Genomic DNA, 18415 nt, shown 5'->3' with positions numbered 1-18415 from the left:
CAGTACTGTCTAAATCCCACAGATATAACCCAGTACTGTCTAAATCCCCCTGATATAACCCAGTACTGTCTAAATCCCCTGATATAACCCAGTACTGTCTAAATCCCCCTGATATAACCCAGTACTGTCTAAATCCCACAGATATAACCCAGTACTGTCTAAATCCCCCTGATATAACCCAGTACTGTCTAAATCCCCTGATATAACCCAGTACTGTCTAAATCCCCCTGATATAACCCAGTACTGTCTAAATCCCCCTGATATAACCCAGTACTGTCTAAATCCCCCTGATATAACCCAGTACTGTCTAAATCCCACAGATATAACCCAGTACTGTCTAAATCCCCCTGATATAACCCAGTACTGTTTAAATCCCACAGATATAACCCAGTACTGTCTAAATCCCCCTGATATAACCCAGTACTGTCTAAATCCCACAGATATAACCCAGTACTGTCTAAATCCCCCTGATATAACCCAGTACTGTCTAAATCCCCCTGATATAACCCAGTACTGTCTAAATCCCACAGATATAACCCAGTACTGTCTAAATCCCCCTGATATTACCCAGTACTGTCTAAATCCCCCTGATATAACCCAGTACTGTCTAAATCCCCCTGATATAACCCAGTACTGTCTAAATCCCACAGATATAACCCAGTACTGTCTAAATCCCCCTGATATAACCCAGTACTGTCTAAATCCCCCTGATATAACCCAGTACTGTCTAAATCCCACAGATATAACCCAGTACTGTCTAAATCCCACAGATCTAACCCAGTACTGTCTAAATCCCCCTGATATAACCCAGTACTGTCTAAATCCCACAGATATAACCCAGTACTGTTTAAATCCCACAGATATAACCCAGTACTGTCTAAATCCCCCTGATATAACCCAGTACTGTCTAAATCCCACAGATATAACCCAGTACTGTTTAAATCCCACAGATATAACCCAGTACTGTCTAAATCCCCCAGATATAACCCAGTACTGTCTAAATCCCCCTGATATAACCCAGTACTGTCTAAATCCCCCTGATATAACCCAGTACTGTCTAAATCCCACAGATATAACCCAGTACTGTCTAAATCCCCATGATATAACCCAGTACTGTCTAAATCCCCCTGATATAACCCAGTACTGTCTAAATCCCCTGATATAACCCAGTACTGTCTAATCCCCCTGATATAACCCAGTACTGTCTAAATCCCCCTGATATAACCCAGTACTGTCTAAATCCCCCTGATATAACCCAGTACTGTCTAAATCCACAGATATAACCCAGTACTGTCTAAATCCCCCTGATATAACCCAGTACTGTCTAAATCCCCCTGATATAACCCAGTACTGTCTAAATCCCACAGATATAACCCAGTACTGTCTAAATCCCCCTGATATAACCCAGTACTGTCTAAATCCCCCTGATATAACCCAGTACTGTCTAAATCCCCTGATATAACCCAGTACTGTCTAAATCCCCCTGATATAACCCAGTACTGTCTAAATCCCCCTGATATAACCCAGTACTGTCTAAATCCCCCTGATATAACCCAGTACTGTCTAAATCCCCCTGATATAACCCAGTACTGTCTAAATCCCCCAGATATTATAATTACCCAGTACTGTCTAAATCCCACAGATATAACCCAGTACTGTCTAAATCCCCCTGATATAACCCAGTACTGTCTAAATCCCCCTGATATAACCCAGTACTGTCTAAATCCCACAGATATAACCCAGTACTGTCTAAATCCCCCTGATATAACCCAGTACTGTCTAAATCCCCCTGATATAACCCAGTACTGTCTAAATCCCACAGATATAACCCAGTACTGTCTAAATCCCCCTGATATAACCCAGTACTGTCTAAATCCCCCTGATATAACCCAGTACTGTCTAAATCCCCCTGATATAACCCAGTACTGTCTAAATCCCACAGATATAACCCAGTACTGTCTAAATCCCACAGATATAACCCAGTACTGTCTAAATCCCCCTGATATAACCCAGTACTGTCTAAATCCCCCTGATATAACCCAGTACTGTCTAAATCCCCCAGATATAACCCAGTACTGTCTAAATCCCACAGATATAACCCAGTACTGTCTAAATCCCCCTGATATAACCCAGTACTGTCTAAATCCCCCTGATATAACCCAGTACTGTCTAAATCCCCCTGATATAACCCAGTACTGTCTAAATCCCACAGATATAACCCAGTACTGTCTAAATCCCCCTGATATAACCCAGTACTGTCTAAATCCCCCTGATATAACCCAGTACTGTCTAAATCCCCCTGATATAACCCAGTACTGTCTAAATCCCCCAGATATAACCCAGTACTGTCTAAATCCCCCTGATATAACCCAGTACTGTCTAAATCCCCCTGATATAACCCAGTACTGTCTAAATCCCACAGATATAACCCAGTACTGTCTAAATCCCCCTGATATAACCCAGTACTGTCTAAATCCCACAGATATAACCCAGTACTGTCTAAATCCCCCTGATATAACCCAGTACTGTCTAAATCCCCCAGATATAACCCAGTACTGTCTAAATCCCCCTGATATAACCCAGTACTGTCTAAATCCCCCTGATATAACCCAGTACTGTCTAAATCCCCCTGATATAACCCAGTACTGTCTAAATCCCCTGATATAACCCAGTACTGTCTAAATCCCACAGATATAACCCAGTACTGTCTAAATCCCACAGATATAACCCAGTACTGTCTAAATCCCCCTGATATAACCCAGTACTGTCTAAATCCCCCTGATATAACCCAGTACTGTCTAAATCCCACAGATATAACCCAGTACTGTCTGAATCCCCCTGATATAACCCAGTACTGTCTAAATCCCCCTGATATAACCCAGTACTGTCTAAATCCCCCAGATATAACCCAGTACTGTCTAAATCCCCCTGATATAACCCAGTACTGTCTAAATCCCCCTGATATAACCCAGTACTGTCTAAATCCCCCTGATATAACCCAGTACTGTCTAAATCCCCTGATATAACCCAGTACTGTCTAAATCCCACAGATATAACCCAGTACTGTCTAAATCCCACAGATATAACCCAGTACTGTCTAAATCCCCCTGATATAACCCAGTACTGTCTAAATCCCCCTGATATAACCCAGTACTGTCTAAATCCCACAGATATAACCCAGTACTGTCTAAATCCCCCTGATATAACCCAGTACTGTCTAAATCCCCCTGATATAACCCAGTACTGTCTAAATCCCCTGATATAACCCAGTACTGTCTAAATCCCCCAGATATAACCCAGTACTGTCTAAATCCCCCTGATATAACCCAGTACTGTCTAAATCCCCCTGATATAACCCAGTACTGTCTAAATCCCACAGATATAACCCAGTACTGTCTAAATCCCCCTGATATAACCCAGTACTGTCTAAATCCCCCAGATATAACCCAGTACTGTCTAAATCCCCCTGATATAACCCAGTACTGTCTAAATCCCCCTGATATAACCCAGTACTGTCTAAATCCCCCAGATATAACCCAGTACTGTCTAAATCCCCCTGATATAACCCAGTACTGTCTAAATCCCCCTGATATAACCCAGTACTGTCTAAATCCCCTGATATAACCCAGTACTGTCTAAATCCCACAGATATAACCCAGTACTGTCTAAATCCCACAGATATAACCCAGTACTGTCTAAATCCCCCTGATATAACCCAGTACTGTCTAAATCCCCCTGATATAACCCAGTACTGTCTAAATCCCACAGATATAACCCAGTACTGTCTGAATCCCCCTGATATAACCCAGTACTGTCTAAATCCCCCTGATATAACCCAGTACTGTCTAAATCCCCCAGATATAACCCAGTACTGTCTAAATCCCCCTGATATAACCCAGTACTGTCTAAATCCCCCTGATATAACCCAGTACTGTCTAAATCCCCCTGATATAACCCAGTACTGTCTAAATCCCCTGATATAACCCAGTACTGTCTAAATCCCACAGATATAACCCAGTACTGTCTAAATCCCACAGATATAACCCAGTACTGTCTAAATCCCCCTGATATAACCCAGTACTGTCTAAATCCCCCTGATATAACCCAGTACTGTCTAAATCCCACAGATATAACCCAGTACTGTCTGAATCCCCCTGATATAACCCAGTACTGTCTAAATCCCCCTGATATAACCCAGTACTGTCTAAATCCCCTGATATAACCCAGTACTGTCTAAATCCCCCAGATATAACCCAGTACTGTCTAAATCCCCCTGATATAACCCAGTACTGTCTAAATCCCCCTGATATAACCCAGTACTGTCTAAATCCCACAGATATAACCCAGTACTGTCTAAATCCCCCTGATATAACCCAGTACTGTCTAAATCCCCCAGATATAACCCAGTACTGTCTAAATCCCCCTGATATAACCCAGTACTGTCTAAATCCCCCTGATATAACCCAGTACTGTCTAAATCCCCCAGATATAACCCAGTACTGTCTAAATCCCACAGATATAACCCAGTACTGTCTAAATCCCACAGATATAACCCAGTACTGTCTAAATCCCCCTGATATGGACAGATGGCCACTTAACTGGCACATCCAGGATTTTCTTTTTTTTTTATTATTACGATTGACGCGCCCTGGAAAAAATACAGGATCAATCCTGTTTAGCAGTAACAATCTTAAAGCCCGTAGGCTATAAACGGTGTGAAAATTTGTATTTTAAAACATTAATGTATTCAGTGAGATCCGGGGTCGACCATTACTGACCTCTAGTGGTGTTTAACTATTCATCGACATGGCCTTGACCCATCACTTATTAAACTGGATCTCATGGGAAAGTGTTCTGTTCTGAGTCAAACAGGTATCAAAAATATCCTTGTTTTCTCAGGCGAACCTTGATTTGTTTCACAAATGGATTGTTCATTCCCGACACAGGATAATGTATTATAGGCATGTAAGGTAGTTTGTAAGCTAATCTTAGTACACTCTAGTTACATATATTGTATATTTAACTACATATGTGAAATTGAAGACTTTAAAAGCCGTCAAAGCAATCATTGTGAATTATGTAAATATATACAGAGACATGCAAAAAGTATCGAAATGCACGATATTTTCATTTTGATCGTTTTGACAAAATTTTTATGAATTTTTATGACTTTGTATTTGCCTAAAAAGTTAACCTGTGTTTCGGCTATAACAATGTTGACCCTATATTTTTGTGCCTACACTGAATTTTTTTGGGCCATTTGCAAGGAAGGACTATTATATTCCAGATTCCTTGTCGATATAAAGCTATATATATAGAGTCTTAAAGAAAACAATTTAAAAAATAAAACAATTTCTCCATCTACCTGACCTACATTTTCTGGCATGTTAGCAGAAACACCTGTATTAGTTAGCAGAAACACCTGTAATATTTTTTAAGCGTTATAATTACATCCTAATACTTTTTCCATGTCAGTATGTCTGACACAGTTTAGAGACAGATTTGACGTTGACATTATACCTAATTAGGTGTCAGTGTAGTGACTGTGTAGTTAGTGATGTATGTAACAACACAATATTACCCCAGTCCTATCTGATGTGAGAATTGACAGCTGACTGATTTTCATGGCCTTGATGATGATGATACTGGTATACTACTAGGAACAAGATTTGAATACTTGATAGCTCTCCCAGCCTGAAGGACAAAGCAAGCTTCAGGGCTTTTTCTTGGAGCTTTTTGAGCCGTTAATGGGCCCCATTCCTAATTGAAATTATTTCATTTTTAAGCCGAATTCACAAAATTTGCAGTTTACTCCTGTAAAAATCTTTACCAATTCACCAATTTTCTTCCCAAAATTGAGACAAAAATTCCTTTCCCAAACCAGTGAGAAAAAGCGCTGAGCTTATCTGATGGTGATAAGTTCCTTAAATCCTACAGTCCTTCTCCAGAATAGCTGGGGTGATTGTAGCTTGTTTTGGTGTAGACCGGATTTCATGCGCTGTATAATGGAAGGTGTTGCCTGTGATGATTTTTTCAGAGTAAAAGGATCTTAGTAAAACGTTTGTCTGAAAACATTTCAGCCATACAAAAGCCTGTCTTGACTTAGTCATATAAAAATGGTGTCTATCGTTGAGAGTGTAAAAGTTTGTCTGAAAACATTGCAGCCATACAAAAGCCTGTCTTGACTTATAATTTAGTCATATAAAAATGGTGTCTATCGTTGAGAGTGTAATGTCCATTTTACAGTGCTATCACACTGAAATGACATACAACATATACATACCCGGACTGGGTATTATTGACACTCCACACTAAACTTTCAAGCAGAGTGTCGTAATTAACAATTTTACAGACTCTGATTTTTCTTTGTCATGGACAAACTCAACACCTGGCTTGTGTCATGGACAAACTCAACACCTGGCTTGGGTGAATGTTCAACACTTGGGACAAAAATGATTTAAATTAAAACATTATAGGACAGGAAACCGATAAATAGGTTAAAATGTCGACACTGGAATCAGATTCCCCTGAAGAAAGAATTCAATCTTTTATATCAATATAAGTGTTTCGCTGACTTTCAAAGGTTTATAAAAACGGTTTAATAGGGATCAATAATATTTCACTAATTGGTTGAAATCATTTTTATACAATTTTACATTCTGTTGACATGTTTTATTCTGGTGTCCTTAATTTTTAATGCATACCAAATTAAAACAAATAAATAAACTGATTAATAGGCTCAATATCATTCTTGGTCCAGACAACTTTATATAGGAACTATTAATGTTATTACTGTGGCATGTCATGATTTGATAAAGAAAAAACATCGGCATCAAAGTGTTAAAGTAATGTTTTCTCTATAAAATATTCATATGGACGTTCAATGATGGGCAGTTGATGTATACAGTTTGTAAATGAAGACCGTCCAACAGACAGGATCAGTCCAACAGACAGGGTCAGTCCAACAGACAGGGTCAGTCCAACAGACAGGATCAGTCCAACAGACAGGATCAGTAGCTGTCCAATAAAGGGAATGGACGTTGGGTAATCATTAAGTATCCCTGTGCCTGGAGTACTCATAGTGTATAAATAATAAAAACAGTCACTCTTCAGGGACAGAATCAGATATTGGTACAGACAGTATACACTTAATTTTGTCTGTCTTCAGCATATTTATTCTTGACTACAGCATTAAGTACCTTTTATATTCAACACAAATACAGAATAACAAGGCAGATGAGCTCTGAAGGCCCAATAGGCCTCTTCTATTCTTGTATTTATATATGTACTATATTTAAGCATCTCTGTGATTGAATTATATATTGTTTATTAAAATATTTCTTTTTGTAAGTGTGTAAAAAAACAGTAGAGAACGGGAAAAAAAACAAGAGGGAAAAACAGCTCTTGTACTTCTGTGAATGAAAGGACAGCAAGATTGTGGTATTGTAATTATAGATAACAGCGACCATTATTTACAGTGGAATATTTATGTAACATATCTCTGTTGAAAAATACTTTAGATAATAACATTACTGTGGTACATGACCTCATCAAATGATGGTATGGATAGTGTAGAATGTGTATTTCGTCAGTTGTCTCTACAATAATATATAGACAGAATCATTTAAAATACACCAATGATTTATAAATCATCAGTAAAACTAGTTTTCATGATATATTAAATACATTAAGGTTATTACTGTGAATCTTAAATCTCATTGGTTACTGTGAATCTTAAATCTCATTGGTTACTTTTAACCTTCAACATCATTGGTTACTGTGAATCTTAACTCTCATTGGTTACTTTTAACCTTCAACATCATTGGTTACTGTGAATCTTAAATCTCATTGGTTACTTTTAACCTTCAACATCATTGGTTACTGTGAATCTTAAATCTCATTGGTTACTTTTAACCTTCAACATCATTGGTTACTGTGAATCTTAAATCTCATTGGTTACTTTTAACTTTTAACCTCATTGGTTACTGAGAATCTTATATCACATTGGTTACTTTTAACTTTTAACCTCATTGGTTACTGAGAATCTTATATCACATTGGTTACTTTTATACGTTTAACCTCATTGGTTACTGTGAATCTTAATTCTTATTGGTTAATTGCAACCTTCAACTTCATTGGTTACTGTGAATCTTAAATCTCATTGGTTACTGTGAAGCAGAAATATAGTTGGTTACTTTTCAATTTAAACCTTGAATTTCAGGATTATTTTGGACCAATGGAAACTTATGGCACAAGCTATCCAGTCTGTTGATCACCACACAGTCGGATGATGCTAGACAACACCACCTAGAAAAACAAATTCTGACAGAACTGACAGAGACATGTAACGAAATAAAACTCAAACAAGGGGCAGAATTGGCCCCAGAGAGTATGATGACGAGATCGGTGTTTAATATAACCGCCAGCATAGCCCTCGGTAAACGGTAAGATTTAACAAAATCCTCCTTTATCTTAACAATTTACTTATCTCAGATTGTTTCATAAAAGCGAGTTTATCAGACATGGAATGTCAAGGCGATATCGCTGATTTTACTACAAGGCGATATGGTTACGTGGCAATGTCGCGACAAGGTAATATAATTATACCCATGTAAAAGTATAAAATGTTTCCGAGCATTTAATTTTCAACTCATAATTTGAGGATAAGTTTTTGACATCAGCAATAATCCTATTGCAGTCTGTGTTCAGTGTCCAATCTGAGAATGAATTGTGTATGCATCAGAGCAGAGATTTCAGAATACATTGACAAGAATTAATGCCCTATGGGTTAGCTTCAGTGGTTTTTATGTAGACGACGTGTTTATATATTCATTAGATATTGCAATTTTAAATCACAAGTGCATATAAACATTCAGTTTATGGCAGACATTTCCATGCATCGGTTAGCGAGCTTCATTGTAATTGAAAGTATTGTTAAGGTAACCATGGAGACGCTAGAGTTTCATGAGCCTTGTCAGCTTCTCCAAACTCTCAATGTCATGTGTACCAAAACCCGATCTTTGAAAAAGAAAATTCAGTTTTGTATTTGATTGCCATCTGAGAATAATTTGTTGTCCAGTCAAGGGTCAGGGGAATTAAAGTGAGGAGAATATGTAGATCTTTGATGTCCAGTCAAGGGTTCAGGAGTAAAAGTAAGGTGAATTAAATTTAGATTCTCCTAATTTGAGTAAAACTAGGCCCTATAGGTATTGCTTTGATATTGCAGGTGATCATAGTAAAAGGGGTTGCGATAGTCCACTGGATTTGATGCTCCCTACCCATGGTGGTTTAATTTTGCTTTTCTTATTGTGAAGCTGAGAAACAGATTGGTCTACATGCATATGTATGCTGTCATAATTGTGTCCTTAGGCACTTTACCCTAATTGCTCTGGATGGCATATGATAGGCCTCCCATATATTGTTCAGTGAGGTAGCCACCAGCTACTACAAGGAAATCCACCCTCAAAATGGCCGTGACTTTTCATAGGGCTATAAACCTCCAAAAACATAATTTTTCTGTTTGTATAGTTTTTACATAATTTTTCTGTTTGTATAGTTTTTACAAGTTAATTTTGTTTGATTTGGGGACACATAGTCCAGCTGTATCTGTTTAGTTTGTTGTATCTGTTTAGTTTGTTTGTTTGCTTGGTTTATCGCCATGTGAACAGCCAGGGTCATTTTGAGGCAGGTTTCCTTGTAGTAGTTGGTGACTACTTCACTAAACAACATAGTAGAGGCCTGATGCATGCTGTCCATAGCAATTAGGGTAAAGTATCTTACCCAATGACAGAACTACAACAGCACAGACCGGCCTGTTTCTCAGCTTCCCAACAATCACAAACCGACACTCTTAAGTTCTGCTTGCATATCCAGTGTATTGTACATATTGAACTTTGTCTGACATATTGAACTTTGTCTTGCTCTTGTTACTATGATGATAAACAACATTTTTACATCCCCGCTATCTCAGATTATCAACATTAGTCTAATGGGCTTCACCTTACATAATATAGTAATACATTTTATTTCAAGTGTTACACAATGTACAGATCATATATAAATGACATGTCGACTAGTTAGAGGATAATTTGTACAGGACGTCTGAGAGGGACTCTAAAAAGTCGACTAGTTAGAGGATAATTTGTACAGGACGTCTGAGAGGGACTCTAAAAAGTCGACTAGTTAGAGGATAATTTGTACAGGACGTCTGAGAGGGACTCTAAAAAGTCGACTAGTTAGAGGATAATTTGTACAGGACGTCTGCGGGAGACTCTAAAAAGCAGACAAAAACAACCGCTGAGGTTTTAGTTTTAACCTACTCCTTGAATTTTTGATGGGGGGTTTTCAACTTCATGGTGAGAGATTGTGAGCTGTTTCACAAAGTGACTACTGTTAATTTGTATGTTGGATAATTTAACTGTTTGTTTACATTGCTGGACTACAGAGAACTAATCTGATTTTGTTGATAAGTAATTAACATTATAGAACTAATGTATACAGACATGTAAGATAGTAATAACATACTGTTAGCCTGCAGGCTTACCCATGATGGATTGTTTATAAAGCTTGGTGGAATGTAGTGAATGTTAAATCACATTAGTCAAAAATAAAACAGCTCAAGGGCCTTGTCATTTTCTACGGGAATATTGTACAGTTTTTTGTCATGAATTTGAAATAAGTAATTTCCAGAGAGAAAAACAAAAACATTGTAGGGCTTATATCTTGTAATTGTCTTAGGACATTTCAGCTTGAGAGTTTGTCATACAATTTTGAAGTACATAACTAAGAACAAAACAAGTATAAAAGACGTATGACTTAGTAATTTGCTGACTAACTTTTAGCTTTAATAGCTTTAAGGACTTATCTAACAGATTGAAATAAATAAATAAGAGAGAAAACTATCAGTTTATAACAGGTGGTTACAACATCTTTCCGCTTTACTTGTCACTTTGTAGATTATTAATCTATGTCTAGTCCAGAGGAACTGTACGTCATTGTACGTATGATAGGATGTCCTCCATTTAACAACGACAGACAAATTATTGATCAATAAACACACAGTTTTATAACATTATGTGTATATGTGTATGACAGTCAACGTCAAGAGGTCAAGGTCAAGAGACCCAACATCCTTCCTTCAGTCTATGTATTAAATGGTCCAAGAGTACATTTCTGGGAGGTGTCATCTTTACTGTACACTAAGGTCAGGGGTGGGGTCATTTTTAGCTCACCTGCCCGAAGGGAAAGTGAGCTTATGCCGTGGTGCAGCGTCCGGCGTCCGGCCATCCATCCGGTGTCAACTATTCATTTAAACAACATCTTCTCAATAACCAAGAGGCCCAGGGACTTGATATTGGGCCTGTAGCATGCTTGGGTAAAGGGCTACCAAGTTTGTTCAAAGAAATGTCCTTGACCTTCATTCAAGGTCACATGGGTCAAAAAGGCTATAATCTTCCTATGACTTCATCTCAATAAGCAAGAGGCCCAGGGACTTTATATTTGGCCTGTAGCATGCTGGGATGTAGGGCTACCAAGTTAATAAGTAAATAACCTTGACCTTCATTCATGATCACAGGGGGTGAAATAGGCTCAAATCTGTAAACAATAATTTTGCGATAGCCAAGAGTCTTTGAAACCTGATATTAGGCAAATGTTATGCTGGAATGAAGGACTAGAAAATTTATTGATATGAAAAAGCAAGCATACACTGATATTTGAAAAAAGAGGTAATCAGCATAGTATGTGTAGAAATGACCTCAATCAACGTCAAAGTTGGTGCAGAGCCAGGTGAGTGATACAGGCCCATTGGGCCTTTTGTTACTGTACGCTAAGGTCAGGGGTGGTGTCATCTTTACTGTACACTAAGGTCAGGGGTGGTGTCATCTTTACTGTACACTAAGGTCAGGGGTGTTGTCATCGTACTGTACACTAAGGTCAGGGGTGGTGTCATCTTTACTGTATACTAAGGTCAGGGGTGGTGTCATCTTTACTGTACACTAAGGTCAGGGGTGGTGTCATCTTTACTGTACACTAAGGTCAGGGGTGGTGTCATCTTTACTGTACACTAAGGTCAGGGATGGTGTCATTTTTACTGTACACTAAGGTCAGGCGTGGTGTCATCTTTACTGTACACTAAGGTCAGGGGTGGTGTCATATTTACTGTACACTAAGGTCAGGGGTGTTGTCATCATACTGTACACTAAGGTCAGGGGTGGTGTCATCTTTACTGTATACTAAGGTCAGGGGTGGTGTCATCTTTGCTGTACACTAAGGTCAGGGGTGGTGTCATCTTTACTGTACACCAAGGTCAGGGGTGGTGTCATCTTTACTGTACACTAAGGTCAGGGGTGGTGTCATTTTTACTGTACACTAAGGTCAGGCGTGGTGTCATCTTTACTGTACACTAAGGTCAGGGGTGGTGTCATCTTTACTGTACACTAAGGTCAGGGGTGGTGTCATATTTACTGTACACTAAGGTCAGGGGTGGTGTCATCTTTACTGTACACTAAGGTCAGGGGTGGTGTCATCTTTACTGTACACTATGGTCAGGGGTGGTGTCATCTTTACTGTACACTAAGGTCAGGGGTGGTGTCATCTTTACTGTACACTAAGGTCAGGGGTGGTGTCATCTTTACTGTACACTGGTCAGGGGTGGTGTCATCTTTACTGTACACGAAGGTCAGGGTGGTGTCATATTTACTGTACACTAAGGTCAGGGGTGGTGTCATCTTAACTGTACACTAGGGTCAGGGGTGGTGTCATCTTTACTGTACACTAAGGTCAGGGGTGGTGTCATATTTACTGTACACTAAGGTCAGGGGTGGTGTCATCTTTACTGTACACTAAGGTCAGGGGTGGTGTCATCTTGAATGTACACTAAGGTCAGGGGTGGTGTCATCTTTACTGTACACTAAGGTCAGGGGTGGTGTCATCTTTACTGTACACTAAGGTCAGGGGTGGTGTCATTTTTACTGTACACTAAGGTCAGGGGTGGTGTCATCTTTACTGTACACTATGGTCAGGGGTGGTGTCATCTTTACTGTACACTAAGGTCAGGGGTGGTGTCATTTTTACTGTACACTAAGGTCAGGGGTGGTGTCATCTTTATTGTACACTATGGTCAGGGGTGGTGTCATCTTTACTGTACACTAAGGTCAGGGGTGGTGTCATCTTTACTGTACACTAAGGTCAGGGGTGGTGTCATCTTTACTGTACACTAAGGTCAGGGGTGGTGTCATATTTACTGTACACTAAGGTCAGGGGTGGTGTCATCTTTACTGTACACTAAGGTCAGGGGTGGTGTCATCTTTACTGTACACTATGGTCAGGGGTGTTGTCATCTTTACTGTACACTAAGGTCAGGGGTGGTGTCATCTTTACTGTACACTAAGGTCAGGGGTGGTGTCATCTTTACTGTACACTAAGGTCAGGGGTGGTGTCATCTTTACTGTACACTAAGGTCAGGGGTGGTGTCATCTTTACTGTACACTAAGGTCAGGGGTGGTGTCATCTTTACTGTACATTAAGGTCAGGGGTGGTGTCATCTTTACTGTATACTAAGGTCAGGGGTGGTGTCATCTTTACTGTAGACTTAGGTCAGGGGTGGTGTCATCTTTACTGTACACTAAGGTCAGGGGTGGTGTCATCTTTACTGTACACAAAGGTCAGGGGTGGTGTCATCTTTACTGTACACTAAGGTCAGGGGTGGTGTCATCTTTACTGTACACTAAGGTCAGGGGTGGTGTCATCTTTACTGTACACTAAGGTCAGGGGTGGTGTCATCTTTACTGTACACTAAGGTCAGGGGTGGTGTCATCTTTACTGTACGCTAAGGTCAGGGGTGGTGTCATCTTTACTGTACGCTAAGGTCAGGGGTGGTGTCATCTTTACCGTACGCTAAGGTCAGGGGTGGTGTCATCGTACTGTACACTAAGGTCAGGGGTGATGTCATCTTTACTGTACACTAAGGTCAGGGGTGGTGTCATCTTTACTGTACACTAAGGTCAGGGGTGGTGTCATCTTTACTGTATACTAAGGTCAGGGGTGGTGTCATCTTAACTGTACACTAAGGTCAGGGGTGGTGTCATCTTTACTGTACACTAAGGTCAGGGGTGTTGTCATCGTACTGTACACTAAGGTCAGGGGTGGTGTCATCTTTACTGTACACTAAGGTCAGGGGTGGTGTCATCTTTACTGTACACTAAGGTCAGGGGTGGTGTCATCTTTACTGTACACTAAGGTCAGGGGTGTTGTCATCTTTACTGTACACTAAGGTCAGGGGTGGTGTCATCTTTACTGTACACTAAGGTCAGGGGTGGTGTCATCTTTACTATACACTAAGGTCAGGGGTGGTGTCATCTTAACTGTTCACTAAGGTCAGGGGTGGTGTCATCTTTACTGTACATTAAGGTCAGGGGTGGTGTCATCTTTAATGTACACTAAGGTCAGGGGTGGTGTCATCTTTACTGTACACTAAGGTAAGGGGTGGTGTCATCTTTACTGTACACTAAGGTCAGAGGTGGTGTCATCTTTACTGTACACTAAAGTCAGGGGTGGTGTCATCGTTACTGTACACTAAGGTCAGGGGTGGTGTCATCTTTACTGTACACTTAGGTCAGAGGTGGTGTCATCTTTACTGTACACTAAGGTCAGGGGTGGTGTCATCTTTACTGTACACTAAGGTCAGGGGTGGTGTCATCTTTACTGTACACTAAGGTCAGGGGTGGTGTCATCTTTACTGTACACTAAGGTCAGAGGTGGTGTCATCTTTACTGTACACTAAGGTCAGGGGTGGTGTCATCTTTACTGTACACTAAGGTCAGAGGTGGTGTCATCTTTACTGTACACTAAGGTCAGGGTTGGTGTCATATTTACTGTACACTAAGGTCAGGGGTGGTGTCATTTTTACTGTACACTAAGGTCAGGGGTGGTGTCATATTTACTGTACACTAAGGTCAGGGGTGGTGTCATCTTTACTGTACACTAAGGTCAGGGGTGGTGTCATCTTTACTGTACACTAAGGTCAGGGGTGGTGTCATCTTTACTGTACACTAAGGTCAGGGGTGGTGTCATCTTTACTGTACACTAAGGTCAGGGGTGGTGTCATCTTTACTGTACACTAAGGTCAGGGGTGTTGTCATCTTTACTGTACACTAAGGTCAGGGGTGGTGTCATCTTTACTGTACACTAAGGTCAGGGGTGGTGTCATCTTTACTGTACACTAAGGTCAGGGGTGGTGTCATCTTTACTGTACGCTAAGGTCAGGGGTGGTGTCATCTTTACCGTACGCTAAGGTCAGGGGTGGTGTCATCTTTACCGTACACTAAGGTCAGGGGTGGTGTCATCTTTACTGTACACTAAGGTCAGGGGTGGTGTCATCTTTACTGTACACTAAGGTCAGGGGTGGTCTCATCTTTACTGTACACTATGGTCAGGGGTGGTCTCATCTTTACTGTACACTAAGGTCAGGGGTGGTGTCATTTTTACTGTACACTAAGGTCAGGGGTGGTGTCATCTTTACTGTACACTATGGCCAGGGGTGGTGTCATCTTTACTGTACACTAAGGTCAGGGGTGGTTTCATCTTTACTGTACACTAAGGTCAGGGGTGGTGTCATTTTTACTGTACACTAAGGTCAGGGGTGGTGTCATTTTTACTGTACACTAAGGTCAGGGGTGGTGTCATCTTTACTGTACACTAAGGTCAGGGGTGGTGTCATCTTTACTGTACACTAAGGTCAGGGGTGGTGTCATCTTAACTGTACACTAAGGTCAGGGGTGGTGTCATCTTTACTGTACACTAAGGTCAGGGGTGGTGTCATCTTTACTGTACACTAAGGTCAGGGGTGGTGTCATCTTAACTGTACACTAAGGTCAGGGGTGGTGTCATCTTTACTGTACACTAAGGTCAGGGGTGGCGTCATCTTTACTGTACACTAAGGTCAGGGGTGGTGTCATCTTTATTGTACACTAAGGTCAGGGGTGGTGTCATCTTTACTGTACACTAAGGTCAGGGGTGGTGTCATCTTTACTGTACACTAAGGTCAGGGGTGGTGTCATCTTTACTGTACACTAAGGTCAGGGGTGGTGTCATATTTACTGTACACTAAGGTCAGGGGTGGTGTCATCTTTACTGTACACTAAAGTCAGGGGTGGTGTCATCTTTACTGTACACTGGTCAGGGGTGGTGTCATCTTTACTGTACACTAAGGTCAGGGTGGTGTCATATTTACTGTACACTAAGGTCAGGGGTGGTGTCATCTTAACTGTACACTAAGGTCAGGGGTGGTGTCATCTTTACTGTACACTAAGGTCAGGGGTGGTGTCATCTTAACTGTACACTAAGGTCAGGGGTGGTGTCATCTTTACTGTACACTAAGGTCAGGGGTGGTGTCATCTTTACTGTACACTATGGTCAGGGGTGGTGTCATCTTTACTGTACACTAAGGTCAGGGGTGGTGTCATCTTTACTGTATACTAAGGTCAGGGGTGGTGTCATCTTTACTGTACACTAAGGTCAGGGGTGGTGTCATCGTACTGTACACTAAGGTCAGGGGTAGTGTCATCTTTACTGTACACTAAGGTCAGGGGTGGTGTCATCTTTACTGTACACAAAGGTCAGGGGTGGTGTCATCTTTACTGTACACTAAGGTCAGGGGTGGTGTCATCTTTACTGTACACTAAGGTCAGGGGTGGTGTCATCTTTACTGTACACTAAGGTCAGGGGTGGTGTCATCTTTACTGTACACTAAGGTCAGGGGTGGTGTCATCTTTACTGTACACTAAGGTCAGGGGTGTTGTCATCGTACTGTACACTAAGGTCAGGGGTGGTGTCATCTTTACTGTACACTAAGGTCAGGGGTGGTGTCATCTTTACTGTATACTAAGGTCAGGGGTGGTGTCATCTTTACTGTACACTATGGTCAGGGGTGGTGTCATCTTTACTGTACACTAAGGTCAGGGGTGGTGTCATCTTTACTGTACACTAAGGTCAGGGGTGGTGTCATCTTTACTGTACACTAAGGTCAGGGGTGTTGTCATCGTACTGTACACTAAGGTCAGGGGTGGTGTCATCTTTACTGTACACTAAGGTCAGGGGTGGTGTCATCTTTACTGTATACTAAGGTCAGGGGTGGTGTCATCTTTACTGTACACTATGGTCAGGGGTGGTGTCATCTTTACTGTACACTAAGGTCAGGGGTGGTGTCATCTTTACTGTACACTAAGGTCAGGGGTGGTGTCATCTTTACTGTACACTAAGGTCAGGGGTGTTGTCATCGTACTGTACACTAAGGTCAAGGGTGTTGTCATCGTTACTGTACACTAAGGTCAGGGGTGGTGTCATTTTTGCTGTACACTAAGGTCAGGGGTGGTGTCATCTTTACTGTACACTAAGGTCAGGGGTGGTGTCATCTTTACTGTACACTAAGGTCAGGGGTGGTGTCATCTTTACCATACACTAAGGTCAGGGTTGGTGTCATCTTTACCGTACACTAAGGTCAGGGGTGGTGTCATCTTTACCGTACACTAAGGTCAGGGGTGGTGTCATCTTTACCGTATACTAAGGTCAGGGGTGGTGTCATCTTTACTGTACACTAAGGTCAGGGGTGGTGTCATCTTTACTGTACACTAAGGTCAGGGGTGGTGCCATCTTTACTGTACACTAAGGTCAGGGGTGGTGTCATCGTTACTGTACACTAAGGTCAGGGGTGGTGTCATCTTTACTGTATACTAAGGTCAGGGATGGTGTCATCTTTGATTGTTCGTCAGGTTACACTTTCTGAACTGGATGGAAACTCCCTCAAAAAGCAGAGACAGTCCTGATTATATGAGACATACAAAAATATATTTTGTGGTTGATTATGCTGTATGTGAAACATCAAAAGTTTGATTTTACTTCATTGGATTGATACCCCCCCCCCCTTTTTTTTAATCCCTGCAGTAATTGTTTTAACTGTTTACATTTTTTTCATGTATTTCTTCAATTTCATATTGTTCAAAATCATTGTTTTTAACCCAGAACTTTGTAAAGTATTTAAAAGGGTGTAAAACACAGTGTATTAACAACCAATTTCAGTTATAAAATTTGTTAAAACGAATACACTTAGCCCACTCTCATAAAGGAGTGAAGTTGTGTTCCTGACTTAACATCCACATAAATCACGGCCTAAATGTTTAGTTTTAACAGTTTAACAGTTTCTATTTAATACTTAAAACACTTATAACACATACAGAGATTTTATATGGAATGTGAAAACAAGCTAGAGCTTATATATAAATATATTAATACTTTTCCCATAAAATGACCTTGTTAGCTAGTTTAGAGTGGCATTATATTTAGTAGCAGAAGAGTTAGCACATTAGATGAAGAACATTAAGATCTGGTTGTCCATATATATATATCCCCCGTTTAACTG

At 40.6% G+C, this 18415-nt stretch overlaps 1 protein-coding gene across 1 annotated transcript in view; it reads left to right on the top strand.

Moving 5' to 3' along the window:
* Window positions 1–18415, top strand: part of LOC117316069 (cytochrome P450 2J6-like) — a 37745-nt gene that overhangs the window by 9646 nt on the left and 9684 nt on the right. Inside the window, exon 2 of the mRNA XM_033870551.1 lies at window positions 8222–8444. Coding sequence (XP_033726442.1) covers window positions 8222–8444 — 223 coding nt within the window. The remainder of the gene's footprint in view (window positions 1–8221; window positions 8445–18415) is intronic.

Source organism: Pecten maximus, chromosome 18 (genome assembly GCF_902652985.1).
Source record: "Pecten maximus chromosome 18, xPecMax1.1, whole genome shotgun sequence".
Taxonomy (NCBI): domain Eukaryota; kingdom Metazoa; phylum Mollusca; class Bivalvia; order Pectinida; family Pectinidae; genus Pecten; species Pecten maximus.
The sequence above is the reverse complement of the archived record's forward strand: the minus strand, read 5'-3'. Positions and strand labels throughout refer to the sequence as shown.